At 31.0% G+C, this 18,689-nt stretch overlaps 1 protein-coding gene across 1 annotated transcript in view; it reads right to left on the reverse strand.

Annotated features, from left to right (window-relative positions):
* The window catches only part of LOC116775048 (mucin-5AC), a 38,975-nt gene that overhangs the window by 11,844 nt on the left and 8,442 nt on the right, over positions 1–18,689 (reverse strand). Inside the window, exon 2 of the mRNA XM_032667882.2 lies at positions 663–869. Coding sequence (XP_032523773.2) covers positions 663–738 — 76 coding nt within the window. The 5' untranslated portion in view covers positions 739–869. The remainder of the gene's footprint in view (positions 1–662; positions 870–18,689) is intronic.

Raw genomic sequence — 18,689 nt, forward strand, 5'->3', positions numbered from 1 at the left:
AACCATATTCAATCTCCATTTAAACAGAATTTTACCCTTAATCTTTAATTTCACTAAAACTTCACACGTTCGTTATCAAAACAGCGAAAGAATCCATAAACACTGCATTAACCCTATTTCTTTCCCTGCATGTGCTTCCGGGCATTGGAATTGACCCAATAACTTATGCACAGCTAGGCGTATTTTTTCTGGGGCTTTCTTAATTTCAAACGTATAATACAAGGCACAATAAATTTAATTTTATGCATCGTCACTGTTCAGTGTTACTTTTTTTTATAAACCGATTTCCTAAAGATGACTAAATCTTTATATTTATTTTCTGTAAGTATATTACACATATCTTTCTTTCTAATACACTAAACATGAATTTAATATCAATATATTCGTTAAACTTTAAATTTATTTCAAAATTAAGAAGTTTTCATTTAGAAAAAAATAATTAATAACCTAATATTGTTTTGTTCACAATACTAAATTTTTTTACAAATTTATTCTCTTCTTTTATAAACACCTAAATGATCATCAGATGAAAATGGTTGTTACTTATTTCCTTATAACACAAACATCCTCACATATAGATTTATCTCGTTACTATTTGTTTGTATCTTTTTGATATTTTATCTTCAGTAAATATTTAATTACAAATATTAAAAATCACATACCTTGACACTGGGTATCCCGTGTAATAAGGATCAGTAAAACAGCAATAGGTGCATATCTCCACCGTCGCCGCCACATTTTGTAAAAGTTCTCAAAGTATCATTGATACTGTAATATAAATTCAAAATAATTCGCTAAGTCTTCTTGTTTCTCATTTTTAAGACTTAAAAATTGGCACATTCGTTTATATCGCAGTCATGCTCCCTCACCTGAAACAAAGTGGAGACCCGTTCAAAAATACAATTCTCAAAAATGGATGTAAAGTGTTGCCAATTATTGGCTCGTTATAAAGGTGTGGTTGAATTGACGCCTCTGAAAACGTTAACGACTGTCAAGCTCCGTATGTGGCGCTAATTATAAAAAACTAAGAGGAAAATTTTAAATCTTTTTTGTATATGGTATACATACTAATAAATGGCAATAAAAAATAATAACCTAATTTTAAAAAAAGTATAATTAAAAGTGTATACCTATACATTTAAGACCAAAATAAATTCCAAATAATATTTAATACTTAATATTATAACAAATAATTAATACATAAGATTTCTTATTATTCCACATTGAAAAATAAGATTCCCCTTTAGACGACATAGATTTTATTTTGAGTATTATCCAATAGTTGGCGATCCTTAATCAATAAATCCAAAATTGGGTTTATTCAAATAGGGCATTCAAGACGAGGCGTCAGGTGTTTAAAACTTGGGTCTCTGTCCTTTGATAAATTAAGTTGGGAGTGACTACGTCGCGTTAGATAATAAAATAAATAGATTGTGTCACTTGAAAAGAAATTTCTCTTTTTAAAGTAGGTTAAAAAATATAAAGCGAATTTTTAGACTACAAGGCGAAAAAGGAGCAAAGGCAATTTATAAAATATAATATAATTTAACCTCATATAAAATTCACATTGAATTTAATAAAATCATTTTATATAAGAGAGTATAGTCTACGAGTTAACCGCCCATCAACCAAAAACAAAAATGAGAGCTTATATTTTAAATGCCCCACGAAATTACTGAAAACCTTGTGATATATGTATATGTTGCTTATTTAAATTTTTTGTTGACAGGTTCCAGAATAAGCACTACCTTTATTAAGGAGCATCTTAAGTTTTATTTTTAATAATCTCGGTATAACTAAGTATTATATGTATATATTTAAATATTTATTACATCCAATTGTTAAATTAGTTGGATTCTATAGTCCAGATAACTGAATAAAACTATTAAATGGAAAAGAATAGCTAAAGAATTCATTCTAAATCTACCCTGTTATATAACTCATTGGAATATCAAAACTCATATAAATCCCTTCGATGAGTTTAACAATTATTAAACTTACCAACATTTATATATCCACTAATCTTCACAATCTCGCACATTTATTATTGTGATATTTATCTTATATTATTAGATAAAAAGCTTTTTATATTCATCGCGTGACCTTAACAGGAAATATTGAATCCGTATCTTATGTTTGGACTGGAAATTAAATCATAAATATGTTTATGTAAGAATTATCTATGAAAACATATTACAATCTCGTATAGCGTACTTTACCAAATATATTTGTGTGTGTGTGTGTATGTGTGTCTTATATATTAATATGCCATTATTTATATCTTTTGATATCTGCTTATTTACCAATAAAATTTTGTTACCTATCCCTAAAGTTATATTGATTAAATGTAGAAAAAACAAAGTACACACATCCCCGTTTACTTTCATATATCAAATTTCATTCGTTGTGACATTTTGTCCTATTTATAATAATTTTCAATATAAAACTTGGTATTGGACAATCTTGTTTGTGATGCTTTATCTAATAGCTAGATATGATCAATACGGTTTGTATTAATGTTCAATTCTACCTTAGTTCTGTATAAACGCTACCTAAGTCCTAAAGTGTGACGTGTTTGTAGCGTCACAGCATACGAATCGTGAAAGCGGCGCGTTATGCCTGGCTGCACAGTTTCTCGATAATACCGACACTGCTATACAACAACAATTATAAGGATGTTAGAGCCTTGGGAAATAAATATCAGTCGCTTAATTAAACTACTTAGAGTTGTCTTCAAGATTATATAAGACCTTCGACTGTTTAATATTAATATATCCTATGATCTCGATAATCGATAATCGAAATTAAAAAGGATATAATCGGGAGTTTAGATGTCAATTCCCAGCTACACAATATAAGTGAGTTTTAAAACGCAAGTTAACGAGAAAGCTTAAAAAGAACTAACTTGTTAATTAGCTTAAAATCGAGGATTAACCTAATTTTATTATGCTCAAATCACCGGTAAATAGTAATTTAAGAGAAAAACCACTAAAACAAAATACAGTACAAGGACAACAAAATACAGTACGTCTAAATATGTTATATAGTAATCACATATTAATATTAACATATCCAAAAGACCTTACATACTAATGTAATTTTAAAGAAATTATGTTTTTTTTTAATTCGGTAATAGTATATTCGTATATAATTTGTATTACAGTTTTTAGACTCCGAGAGCGGATCACCTATTTTTTAATAAATTAAACTGTTATACTCTACGACGTGAACAAAATCCACACTTAAATTAAAACTCCCTTACCAAATTGCGATCATAAAGGAATAGCATAATCTCAAACCCTCTAATATTATTAGTAAAGGTTCCATCGCATTATTATCTTTTTTCGCAAATAATTATTCCATTGTGAGGTACATCAGATTACGGGATATAATTTATTAACGGTGTATGCGATAATGTTTGTCTGGTTGAGTCATTAATAATTTCAACGCCCATTCAGCTGGATTTCATTATCAAATGATATGCAAGGGTTGCTTTATTGTTACCATTATAACGTTTCATTTATAATTCTAACACCAGCTATATGATTTATTACGAGATCCAACAGGGCATATTTATGTTAGATAAATTTATAATGAGAACATACGTGTATAATTTGAGGACAGCTTTTATTATCCATGGTTACAAATTTTGATACAAAACCAACGAATATTTGATTCATTTACATTTAAAGCTATCGGAATCTAGATATTCTACTATCTAAACTTCTGCATTCTTAGGTTGCCAATACAACTAGTAACAGGAAAGACTATTTTGCAAAATCGCTGACCCGACTCCGGTTCTGCCAGAAACAATAAAAGCCAAAGTAATCAAACTTTGTTTTTGAATAACCCTAAAAGTTTGACAGCTTGCAATATTGTTACGTAAAAGAAAATTATGACGTGCAATGCTTCTCGAGCAATTTTCTCAATATTTCTCCATAAAACTTTTATTCCACTTAAAAAATCTTTTCTTATATTTGGTTCAACTTTTTTGGAATTGAACGTAGCAACAGAACGATTCATCGTTATTGAAAATAATATTTACCAATTATAACATCCAGTGTATAAACGTTGTCTATTCATTTATTTATCTTAACAAACCATAAATACTCGTCTTTTTTAATAACTGTATCGAGCTCAAAAAAAATTTTAATATTTTCCAAATACAAATCGAATTCACTATATAATTTCAATCGGAATTTTATCGTTTCGCAGACATTTTTATAATTTAATATTTCCGCATAATACGATACGCTCCGAGAATCATCTGGGTGAATATATTTCGATGGTATTACAGATATGATGAACTGGATTATTACTTCATACATCTTTGTTTTAATTTGCAATAATTATAAAACCAATGTTTATTTGTTACATAACAATATGCATGATGCGATTATAAATATTTAGATTGCGTCATTTTATAGCTGTTGTCATCATAGTAAAATAAATATATTGTGTCATATCCTTTTACGTTATCGACCACTTTCTTTTATATTGTCAATAAAAATAAAGATTGATTATATTAAAGAACACTCAGTGCTTACCTCATTACTTTTAAAAATTTTCTAATTTAATCAAATATCATGTACCTACATAAGACTAATAAATTGTGTCAAAATATTTGCATTCAAGGCCCAGAGTTAGTGTTTAATTGCTAAGCAATCAAAAAATTACCCAACAAAAGCATTGCATGGAAGGTAAGTCCATGTAAGCGGCAGATTAAAATTGCCCCTATTGTCGTTACAAAACATTCTCATGGTCAGGCATTGTCATGAGAGGCCACTAGTTTAGTAACATGCCATGTCTGAAAAACTAATTACAAACACATTTTACAGAGCAAAATTGAATTATAACACCATTTATAAGGGAGATAAAATATTATAAAACCTTTTATTTACTTAAATCGAATGCTTTATAATAGAGAAAATTTAAACATAACCATTAGAAGGACAAAGGATCTTTTAGTATCTCGACGTCCGTAACGAATGGACCGAGATGATGGTGGTCACAAAGAACGCAATTAGTTTGGGCCTTTACGCTTTCAAGGTTCTTGGTCTCTAAGTGTAGTATCAGGTTGTTTAAAGGTTTATTTGACACATTCTGCTTACGTAATAATGTCGTGGTCAAAGGACGTCTCGGAGTGTTTATTGATCACAGTTATCGAGCAATAAAACATGAAATAACGCTCCTAGTTGTACTGTTTTATGACCATTCTGATGTTAAAATGAATCGTCGTGACGCCGTTATTACTTTAAAGGTCAATCCGTAATAAAATTCATTGATAACAAGCATAACAATCGACATTAAATTTAATAATTAAGGATTAAATTGCTACTATTAGAATAAAAGGCCTATTATTATTTTAGAAAGTACATATTTTTTTCAGTTATTAATAATTTGAATTAAATTAAAAAATAAAAATTCTCACACAATTAACTAGGTTTTACTGGAATAATCTGTAAAAAACCCCACGCCTGGCAATTATAAAGATACTACCAAAAGAATCTATATCGCCTAAGAAAGATAAGCATTATCTTTCAGTATTTCTCCATAAAAGATAAATACAACCTCAAATTAAAGAAAATCAAGTACAATGTGAAATAATTAAAATTGCTTATAAAATTTTGAAATTATTTAAAGCGTGACAAATTATGTTAAAATGGGTACTCACGGCTACTACTTAAAGAATAACATATTAGATATTGTAAACTTTTAAATGTTGATTCGACAAGTTAACAAAGATTTAGTAATTTAAATACTCAACAACAAAACAAAAGAAGCCAAAAATAATTATACTATAATAACTAATTGTTTATTTTTATAAAATCTATAAGTTATAAAACAACAATAAATGTAAAAACAATTTATAAGTGCACAAGTTGTCTTGTAATTCGTTATCGAATTAAATTTAATGTTTCACCAAAACAAATCTTATATATTATTATTTATGAATTATCCCGATTTCTAACCGTTAAAGTTCCATACAACCACATTCAGAGCATAAACGTCATTACCAGCGAAACACCTATCTGTCCGTTCCAATGAGCACAACCACAGTAATTGGAGCGTAATGAATTCTATCGGTTTAAGTAACCGATCGAGCTATTATTTCAGAGAACTAGTAAGTACCTAAAGAATTACGAGGGCGCAATCCGGTGCCAATGAGGTATTATATTGATTAAAACCGATATTAGGATTATGTGAATTAAACCGTAATAAGCAAGAAATAAAGCTGGATTTGTAATGTATAAGGATTGAGAATTTTCCTTTCCCGTTTCGTTAATATGGATGTATACGGAACGCGTAAGAATATCTCTGGACTAAAACATGAAAAAAATAAAAAGAAATGAATCATGCTCAATGGTTTGTTCACACATCATTTGAATGGCATAAAATTAAAGCTATTTAATAATTCAACACATGTAGTTTTTTGTGAAATATATATATCGAATATGGATTTCCGGATTTCCATATACTTTTCATGATTAACAACAATAATACTATATTACTTCATATTTATTTTTACATGTACAATAACGTTTTAAAATAACCTCAGGGCAAACAGTCTGACCGTGAGTAACTCATACAAATTGATTGATAATTTTTATGTTTATTTTAAAAATTAAACATCTGATATTTATCGAAGTCTTTTTGAGAATGTGTCGTACTAAAGCAAATAATGTCTATAAGAATGCAAAATAAAAATAGCATCAAGAGCAATTACAGGGGTTATAGAATAAAATCCTTAAAAAAGAAACTCTAGAATAATTTTTACATAACCTTTAAATAATAGTGTTGAGCCTACATAACAGATTATAACGTGGTTTAAAACTCAGATATATAAGGTGCATTGCTAGATTCTGAGCGAAGCCGAGGAAAACTGCCAGTCTCACAATGCAGTAGAACAGGGGAAGGTGATATTAAACTAGCCCATACATAACAAGGAATGCTCGGTGGAGGCCAAGTTAATGATTCTGATACATCAGTCTGGTATTTTGCCGCATTCTGAATTGCTTATATTATAAGTATTTATACGAGACCGGGCTGCTATAAAGGATTTGTTGTGTTAGGCTTTAGTTATTCTTAACTTACTATTAACTTTAAGGTTGTTCTGTGAAAGTCATCGAAAATATTGCTTTTCAATATCTTGAGAAGCAATAGGAACTATTTGTTTTACTTACACGGTAATGTATAGAAAGGAAAAAAAATCAGATTAACGCCTTATTTTATTCTTTTTTTTTCATTTAAAGATATTTATATAGACTTTTAAATATTAACACATAGACATTCACCTTCGTGTTGCTTCAACCGAGCCGACACTTCCGTTATTTTATTTAACGTCCGCTTCCGAATGTAAAACCTTTATGAATATTGATATATAATGTTAATATAATTGACATGTAGCATGTGTATCAAAAATTAAAACAAATAAGCAGTTCTTATTCAATATTTTCAACCAGAACTTGTTATAAAGCACTTTCAGATAATGTATTTCGTATTTTTTAGATTTTAACATTATCTGTTATGGAACCAATTAAAAACTATTTAAATATGCATATCATCTAAGCGTTTCACATTATGTCATTTCCAGCATAATCAAAACCTATATAACAAAAGGTTTAAACAAACAGATAATTACAAACGATTCGGCACAACTCCATACAATTTCAATGCATTATCATGTGATTACGGGTTTCGTCATCTATTAGGCTTGGTAGCGCAAACCTAATTCTATTACTCAACGATCGTGGTAAGGTCTCAACTTTGCACGTCGTAGTTCGCAACCTTGCCCCCTCCACTTCACACTTTCACTCAGAATTACTCAACCTGATTCGACTGCGACAATAAGAAAGTATATTGACGCTATCTCCATAAAACAAATAACTACTTATCCATCGCAAAAAAAAGCGAAGTAAAATCATACTAATAGTACGTTAAATGAGAGAGAACTTGAGAATTAATGTGCTAATGTTTGTTTGTTTTCCATAAAAAAAAAACAAAGCAAATTTTGTTTAACTTTCACAGTGTTTTTGTGTTACTATATCATACATACCATTATATGTATGATAAATACATAACGTTAAATAACAGGATGGAAAAAGCAAGTAAATGTAAAGGAGACACTAAATACTTATATTTAAAAATAAATATTAAACTATGGTAATGTTATAAAATCATAGAAACTCTTTAATTAAATTCTCAAAATAAAACGTGCATAAAACTTTTTAATAAACATTAGAGTAAAAAATATGAGTTCAAATTTCTAACTTATACATAAATTTGTAATAAAATAGTCTATTATTAATAAAATCATAATACCACGGACTATTGAAATTAACGCTGTATTTAAATGACAGCATCATTATGCAAATGGAAGATCAGAACACGGATATATTTTATGATCGTTACCAGTATGCAGATTAAATTTTTTATATAAAATAATAGTACAAACCGTTAAGGTCGAAAACCATCTCATTACGAGAAGTAAAGCTTGAGATAGAGGAATTATAGTAAAGACCTCCCAAAAATAAATTACTGTTTATCATATGAAATAATTTGCGTATAATTGCATTTTATTACCCAAGTAAACTGTAAAAGCTTTGGATGTTGATATTAGTTAGTCCTTGAATTCATTCACAATGTTAAGTTTTAGAAATGTTAGCGAATAGGTTGGGGTATTTTGATCACGTTTACAAATACTGTTTTTCATTTTTGATTCTCTAACGCTTCAGCATTGTGCAAGTGTGCGTCCGTTGACATATGCATGTATAGTTCTGGGGCCATAACGTGTTATTCACTGTCGACTCAGAAGAATTCGTTCTAAATGTCACTTGATCACCTTCTAAAGTCGAATCATTAACCAGTACCCAATAGACACGTTTTGATTCAATTTATTTTTATTTTAAAATACCTCGTTTATCATTGAAACCAGTTTTACGACGTTATTTTTTGACAAAACAAAATCATCGTAAACATTGAACATTTTAAAACAACAAATTTATTATTATTTTACTCGTCTTGCTTTAAGTACCTTTTAATATTTGCTAATAATTTTTTTTAATAACTCATTTGAGGAATTCAAGAGCTTAACTCAAATCACAAGCATTGGATCTGACATGCAAAACCAAGAAGATCCACCAAGCTTAAAGTACATTAAATATACTTTTGTAACAAAAATCACGATATGGCTTTAATAACAAGTTATTAAAAAATATTGTGCACTTTAGATTACAAGGATTACCATCTATTTCAATCTTGTCTTAAACAAGAGTTCGTTAGACGACATTAGCATTTGTCGAATAGGAAATGGCTGCGGGGCCGATGACGTCACACATTACAACCACTACTATTAGAATGACCGCAAATTATGCAAATTGAACTGGACTGAGCTGGACGTTCATCAAATTAACATGGGACTTGTCTTAATTAGGAAAAGCGTTGTCGAATTTGAATACTAAATAATTCTTTAATTCTGAATAAAAAAACTCCTATGTATTTCCTAGCGGTGGTCTCTTTTATAGTATTTAAACTTTTAGACATCTTTAAACGTTTATTTAAATAAAATAATCTAGGTATTAAAATATTAAATTAAAATAAGTAAAATATTTAGGAACAACTTGATTTCTTTGAATACTAGGTATACAACAGCTATTGTCTTCAGAATTATTCCTGTTTTGTTTGAGAAAACCGTATTAAAACAAGAAGTTTTGCGGTTTTCAACAACCCTAACATAACAAATAATATGGAAACGGAATACAAAACAGTTTGCAGAGTCTTTGTGAAACTGCTGACATGTGGAGGCATCCTTTGTTCTAAGTGAAACGTATCTCAGGAAGCGAGTAAGGCTGAGATAAGGTTTAATCATTTGTTCAGTGTTATTACGTGTTAGGCTGTATTGTCTTAAAATCCGCATATCCAAATCAACAAGGATATTTCTGAAAAATATTTCTTTATTTAAAAAACAAAGGTATATGCAAACAGGTTTACATCACGTATATATAAAAACTATTATTAAGACAGAAAAAACTTTTTGCTTCAACTTCTGCTTTAAAATGGTGTATTAAAACTTTGAAGTGTTTTAAAAACTAAAACTGCATAGTTTGTAAAGTTCAGTTCATTAGCCCCGAGAGCACCTAGATAAATGTTATTGCTTCTTTAGCTTTGGAAGATCTCCAGGTTTAATTGTGTACTATATTTAGAAAACGTTCCTAAAGTGTAATAAAAGTAATAACTTAAGCTCAGTAAGTTTCAGTATATGATATTACCAGAACAATGATATACTTTGAAGGTAATACCTTACTAGTAAAATTTAGTTGCATCTAAGTTTAGAAAATTGAAAAAATTGCTTTAAGATTAATACATATATTCGTTATATGTTCCAGTATAGAGTATAAACCAGTGCTCGACCTGGCTATTTCGCAAAACATTACAGATTATTAATGACAACTAGTTCACCTCCTTGAGCCAACATCACGCAGCCAACCAGTGTTCTTTATATTTCATAAACTTACATATGTACAACATTTGTGTAGACAGACCTAAAGAAAATCTTCACAGTGATCTTTCACTTGGCAGTAATTTTCCTTTTAGATTAAACCATTGTTTTAATATTCTGTTACTCTAAAAACCTTATTAAGTATTAAATACACGTTCTATGTAGACACTAAGTAAATTCCTTAGAATTAACTCCATTTAATGTTTCGTTTGAATAATTTATTTCTTGGCTTTATTTAATATTTTTTGTCAGAATAAATTGCAACTCAAACAAAGAAAATGTTATTGGTATCTTAAGACATAAAACATAGCGGTATCATTATTCTATTTGAAATTGAAGTCTATTATAATAAAACTAAAAATACTCTTCTTACTTTTTTTTTCTATATTAAATTTTAAGTTTTACTCAATAGAAATAAAATTTCTATGGTTCATAAACCCGACAACATAATATGTAATAGAATAGATTTGATCAAAAATAAATATACTTCCATGTTGTATTTTTTAAGCAATAATCGTGCAAAGTCGCAATAAAAACTAGTACAAAATACTTTCGATTTCTTAGCAGCGGCCGACCTCGCACCACGCCTTGCGTCGCCACTCACATACCATACTTAGTCGTGATCTAAAACAGGTTTGCCAACTGCTATGCACAAAATATTTATAATTGTAGACATAAGCGTCTGGTCACTTTGTATACCCATGATAAACATACTGGAACCCTGCTAGCATTTTGTACCTTTAAATTATTACCGATTTTGAAATAGGGTCATTTTAGACTCGTTTTTACCGAGGTTTGTTTTAGAACTTAATAATTATTTTATACTGTAACTAATTTTAATAGAATACACGACCAACATCAAGGAAAATATATTCAAAAGCTTCAAAAAGATTTTTTAAGAGTTATCCGTAGTGTTTTATATAACAAAGAATTTCCCTTTGTTGAGAAAGAGATGCTGAATCTTCGATTATACAAAATAGAGTCTTTTGTATCATGAACATTAGGGATTGAGTATCAGAACAAACTATACGAAGAAATTAGGTCAGCCACTTAGTACAATGACATCGATAACATACTCAAAGTCTCAAGAGAAAAAACGTGATCAAGTCTCTAATTTTTAATCGGACTCAGAGTTGAAACACCATATTTTGTTGAAGTTTTAAGACATTTTTCATAACCTATATATTGCAGGCAATTTTTTGTTTTGTCTCCACATTAAATGATTAATTAAACATACTATATAAATGCCTCAGTCACACTATAATCAAATCATCATTTAAAATATATATTTTTTAAGGTCCGTATAGAATGACTCACGATATTAAAAGTTACAACGAATCGCTTTATGTGATTGTATAGTTCCTGATACAAAAAAGACCTATTCTTAAGTAGTAATAAAAATATTTAGCACGAACACAGACAATTTTAAACATGTAATTCTACGCCTCATAACTTTGTTGAAGAATCTATCTAAATAGAAAAAATATCTTTTATAAACATCAGACAGGTATGAAAGATTAATTGAAAAATAAATATCTTAAAAAACATTATCTAGTTACAAAGAAAAGAATCCATAAATTTAACAAAAAAACAAGAGAAATATTAGCTAGGAATGAATTAAAAGGTAAGACTTGAAGAGAATTACAAATTTGAGACCACTAATATAACCTTGTAAAATTTTATCCTATAATGGCTAATATTTTCAATAACTGGAAAATGACCGATTAATGATCCTAAATAAAGTAGTTTATGTTGAACTTTGTTTGCTTTAGATACTGTTTAATTAAGGGCCATAAAGCATCATATTGTTATAACTTAAACATATATTTTAAGGATGTAAAATGGGTTCTGTAATTTAAATTTTTTCATAATATATAACTTTAACGCTCACTCCAAGTTGAAGCGTGATATTTAGTTTGATAACTTATATAGTTGAGATAAGATCTAATTTATAATCGAACTACGGAGTTTCTACAATTTTAAAATAAGGGGTTTATTCCATCAAGTCTGAGGTTCCTTAAAAAGCTATTATTAATCCCCGATACAAAAAAATAGTGTTATGAGTCGGACGTTGGTGACTGTGTGCGTGTGCATGTTTTTGTCTGTGGTATTGTAGCCCTCAAATGGGTTGACCAATTCGATGTGATTTTTTTTTCATTTGAAAGATATATTTGGTTAAAAATAATATTTAATCGCGAAAATATTAATAACATTAACCGTAATAACAATTAACTGTTATAATTGAAAAAAAAAATAAACGTTTTTATTACAAATGAATACGTTATTTATTGTAATGTCAATTATTTTTTTTATTTTTATAATTTGTAATGCATAACAACATGAAACAAAATAAGTGAAAAGTTGTTTAAGTTATGAAACTATTCAGCAGAAATCCGATAATTAATTCTTTATCTATAACATAATTTTTATATAACATGTGGAGATACCTTCATGTAGCACTAAAACAGGGCCTTGTTTGCTAAATTAGTGAACATTACGTTTCGGCAGGGGTTAATAATATCGACAGTATGAGATTATCTTCTTGGAATTTCGGTACATGATACATATTTTTGTACCATGTACGCTTGAGGCAACAGTATTATTAAAATGAGATTATTATGTAAATCATTTGTAATATTTTGTAAATTCAGGATTTTCTTACGCTTCGTATCAATTTAAGTACTTACGTACGTTATTCCTCAACATATTAATGCCCATTTTATTATCTTTTTCTTTTAATTTGTCTCGTTTATACTTAATATTTTATTTTTAACTTAGACCTTGTGAACCGTTAAAATATATTTTAAATTTTTAGACAGAATTTTATTATTCCACTTATAGACTATCTACCTACTGTTAAGTAATAGCAACAAGTTCAACAATAGTTATACAACAAAAGGTCAAATATAGTTATCATCAGAATCTATCAATAAAAGGTCGACTTTTTAAACACTTGTCCTATATCGGAGAAATAGGAGAGGAATTTCAATATCACCGGTCCTCCATCCGGGATTGACGTAAAAAGTACAAAATAAGATATTCCGCGAGAAGCCTCGGGGCGAGGGTTGGTATAATGTAACTTTACTCCCGCTACGCAAACTTATCAGATGCGTATTTAAAGAAAAAATCTTTCCTTATATTTTCCTTCCTTATTTTTCAGAGACATTTATTAACTTTTTTGCATTACGTAATGTAATGTTTATATCAAAAAATTTATTAATATTAAATTTAATAAAAAAAACACGGTATGTAAAAATAAACACAAACATACCTTCAATTCAACCTTTGAAAATAATCTCGTGCAGCAGGCATATTGAATTCGATATACATTTTGAACTTAACCGCTGTATAAATTGTACTCAGACGAGTTCATGTCGAGTATCTCTTTGTGAACTCTCAAGAGATGCATCTCCACATCAAACAGATATATCTTGAAAGTTCTCAAAACAGTTGGAGAATTCAAATTTTTACCTATGTGAGCTTTTTTTTTTGGGTGTTTAACCATTAGGATAACAAAGTAAAAATATACATACTAGCAACATTTCGGTTTAATAACTTTAATTTAGTGAAGAATAAATAAATACATTTATAATTTAATTTTTTTCCGCTTTTTATCAAAATTTTTCCCTCTCAGAAAGTATAAAAAGTAACTCACGAAAAAAAAATCATCGCTTTACTCACTCAACCATTTTTTATTTCATGCTAAGGTTTCCTTTGAGAAAAATATTTCTGTTTAAGCAATTTCATAGATTCACTCAAGAACTTCACGTGTGAATAGTCACATTGAAAACTCTTATCGTAAAAAAGATTCAGTGGCATTTTTTATTATTCAAACAAGTTTAATAAAATATTAACGGCTTTAAATTATAACGTTACAATAATAACAAACACCAATTTGTACAGCGTCATTTTAACTTGTTTACGAACAAGTAAATCAATTAAATTAGTTTTGTTCAATTCATTGTTCCATCAAAAATGATTACAATTATGGAATATGACCTACAATTTCAACACATTTCCCGCGATTGTTACTATTTGTTGGCAGAATGTTTGATCATAGCTCTCATAACAATAACATTTTCAACAGTTCTGTTTAACAGCTAACGACTAAAACCTCCGATTACAAATAATAGCTATACACTAATACCATAAGTTTTAGTTACTATAACGACTTCAAAGCAGAATATTAATTTATTAATGTTTTTGAATTGTGTTCAAACTGATGTTAACAATCAGTAAACTGTGATAAGTTCACTGGTTTTTACGATATAATCATTTTGGAAATGCCACATTATTAGTTGTAATAATAGAGAGTTTTACCTTAAATTAAAACTTACCTATTATTTTTTCATCAATATCCGGAATCCAGGTAAAATCTACCTGGTGCATCATGAGTCTTATAATGAAGAATATCCATGAGTTGGGTGTTTTATATAAGTTTCAATATAAAGAAAGTGGCGCCGCCTATACAGAGAGGTACTAAAACTGCTGGCAAAAGGCAGAAAGATGGTCGCTTGACTCAAGATGGATTCCGGATATTGATGAAAAAATAATAGGTAAGTTTTAATTTAAGGTAAAACTCTCTATTATTTGTTTCGTATCAATATCCGGAATCCATCTTGAGTGATATGTTTGTTATCTCCTGGTGTTTTATAGAAATTGTTGACGCTATAATGTGTAGTAGATTAAGGTGAATATAAAAAATTAATATTGATTTCTATAACATATTTCAATGACCTGGGTTGAAATAATGAGAAAGACATAGGTAATGAGTTCGAATTATGTGAATTATAATCAATTAATTCCCTCTGGTAGTAATTTTGCAAGGTGTGAATCATTTTCCAATTACTAGTTGCTAGTATTTGATCTATAGGAAAGCTTTCAATAAAATTAAGGGAAGCCACGGCTGATCTTACTGAGCCTGGTGACGCTTCAATATCAGCATCTTTTAAAAGTGACTTTACCCATCCACCAATCATTGTTCTCGAAACTGGTTTTAACATACCTCTCGGTGTAATAAATAAGTGATTTAAATCTTTTCGTCGATCTGAACTCAGAGACAATACTCTTTTAATCCCGAAGTTCGTGTTCAAACTTTGAATGGGATGCGGTTTTAACCTCCATCCGGATCGCCTATGGTTTGCATTGTCGGTTTTGGAACCAAAGGCTGGCCAAAAGATCAAATCATCTTCCTCATATAATAAACTCTGATTATCAATTCGCAAGAGCGTGAGATCATGAATTCTATGACCGGAAGCAAGTAACAGAAGTATCGCGGCATGCCTTGAAACATCGAAAAGGCTATTTTTATTAGGATTGTGCGAACTCATATAATCTAGTAGCTTTTTTGGGTTCCAGATAGGTGGCTTTGCCGACTTTTCGCGTGAGATTGATATTGCTCTTAGAATATGTTTAAGAAATCCGACGATAAATCTATACTATTATTTAAGTGCGTAAAAGTTGAAATTACCGACTTATGAACAAGAATAGTTCTATATGCTAGACCTATATCACAATGAAGATGAGCTAGGTACCGCGCTACTTGACTTCCGTTCGGAAATATATGATCTACTGAATTTAAATCACACCACTTCTTCCATCTTATCCATGCTGGTTTATATGTATTCAATGTAGAATCTCTCCAGCTTGACCGAAGCAACCGTTGCTCAGACTCCGTCCATCCTGTTAAAATTTCCTGCCACCCGAGATCAGCCAAGCTCCCAGTTGTAATTTTTGAACTTCCGGTAGGTGTGTTCCTGTTCTTGTGTCTAGAAGTACATGGTTCAGATCTGGAATTAGATATATGGCTCGGTTCTGAAGACTCGGTTCTGAAGATCCGATTGCCAAAACACCTTTTGCCATTTCGGAGCTATTATAACAGAGTCCTTTGGCCTGGTTCAAGTGAGCAAGTACCCTAGGGATTAAATTGGGTGGTGGGAATAGCCATGCCAGATTGTAATCCCAAGAGCGACAAAAGGCATTGTGATAGAAAGCATCTAGATGTTGAATGTCTGTTGTTACATATGTCCGAACTACGTGGGCCGTTTTCGATGCGAATAAATCTATTTCTGGACACCCTCACATTTGAAATATTTTCGTGGTTGCTTCTGTTATCAAGTGCCATTCGGGGCAAGCCTTTTGTCAGGACATTGCATCGACTTCTACATTGTATTTGCCCGGTATATATTGTGCTATTAGATATATGTCTAGAACCGATAGAAGCCGCCGAGTTTGTCCCAGAAGCTTCAGAGACCGAGTACCTCCTTTGTTTATGTATGATACAACGGTCCGGTTGTCGGTCTAAAGAAGTATTTGCGAGTTTTGCAAGCGATCCTGTTCGAGCTGAATAGCTGCTAAGACAGCAAACATTTCTTTTTTGTTCACGTGCCATGATTGTTGAGGTTTCGTCCACGTTCTTGGTATGCTGATTTCGTTGAGCTGTGCACCCCAGCCTGTGTTGGATGCATCTATAGTCAAAAGGTTGGTCAATTGAGGTATTTTAATCGGCATTGACCCTCCTATTTCTTTCAGCCACCATTCTAATTCCGGCTGTACTGGTTGGGGAATACTCACGCGGCGGTGCGGGTGAGTTTTCGGCAACTGTCGACTGTAGTACTGCAGTGTTCGACAGTGAAGCCGACCCCTGCGAGTTACAAAACTCGCAAAGTTGAGTCTCTCCATAATGGACTGGTATTGTCGGAGAGACCATTTGCTCTATTTGAGCAGATACAGAAGTGCCTTGCGTAGCGATAAGCACTTCTGCCCCGACAGGGACTTTGTGTTTCGTTTTGTGTCCCACGTTATGCCGAGAAACTCGAGGCATTGTGTCGGGGTTAAGACCGATTTCTGAAAATATATCATCCAGCCTAGGGTGCTCATCATCACTAGTTCCCCTGCTATATCGTCCTGTAAAGCCGATTTGGACAGGTTCACACGCAAAAAATCGTCGAGATATACTACGCATCTGATGCCGTGATTTCTCAACAATTCTGCTAGCTTAAGAACCGTCGATGTTGTTTTAATATCGGGAGGTGAAAATGGGCCTGTCTGATATTTAATTTTACCATCCAATCTTCGAGCTGCAGAAAGGTTGGCACTCGAAAATGATTGAAAAGGCGAAAGGATTTTATCTACACCAACATGTTCAGTCGTTTGAGATTGAAGATAGGGCAAAATTCCCTGTTGGGTTTGGGCACTAAAAAGGAACGTTGAACGGAAGCTGGGAGATGGCTCCGCACGTCCGATCACTCCTGTTTTGATCATGCTTTTGATTTCCGCTGACATATTGGAAGTAGTTTTTGTTCTGTAATATCGCATGACTATTTGACTTGGATAAATGAGAGGAGGCTGAAGGGAGAAGGGGATTCGAACCCCACTTAATAGTTTGCAATTTTTTTCCCGAGCTCCAAAATTGCTCCGAATATTTTGAAATTGTTTCAGACAACTTCCTCGAAAACTCGGATAGTCATTCGCCACGTTTATGCTTAATTGAGGACTGAAGCCGAGATTTCCGGGACTTAGTTTTGTCTCGTAATTTATTAGACATAAATCTGGGGTTAGTGGACTGCTGCCGCGGCCGTTTTCCCCTTTTTGAAAAGTTTTGACGAAAAAAGGTGTCATAAGGTTGTTTACTAGTAGAGGCTTTCGGATTTTGATATAATATATCTTTAGACTTTTGTTTAGACTCATAGTTTGAGTTTTCGTGTAATTTATTCTCCCCTCCTATTTTCTGAAGGTAATCATGAATAGCTTTATTGTTAAAAGGATATTCTGAACTTGGGGGTATTTTATAAATAACATCGACATGAAATTCTTCCGGGATTTGTCTTGACAGTGCTTCCCTTCGTAAATTCATGAAATCTGCTCGTCTACCACGCACTATTTGTAATAAGTCATCCGTTATCCTGCTATAGTTGGAATCTTATGAAAATAATGATTCGATTTTATTAAACAATGAATTTGGAGTAAGTGATTCTTTTGATTCACTCGCCCAATTGACAAGTATCTGCAATGTTTTATGTAATTCCGCTTTTTGATTAAGTAAGGCATTAGTTAATCCAGCGAACGAACATTCTAATAAATAATAACGGGGATCATCATTTAACATTGCCAATTCATAACGTTTTGAATTCGTCGTTGACAGATAATTCTATAAAATTCGGGGGTAGCTAAATATTTCTTCTGTGTATCG

Source organism: Danaus plexippus (assembly GCF_018135715.1).
Source record: "Danaus plexippus chromosome 3 unlocalized genomic scaffold, MEX_DaPlex mxdp_30, whole genome shotgun sequence".
Classification (NCBI taxonomy): Eukaryota; Metazoa; Arthropoda; class Insecta; order Lepidoptera; family Nymphalidae; genus Danaus; species Danaus plexippus.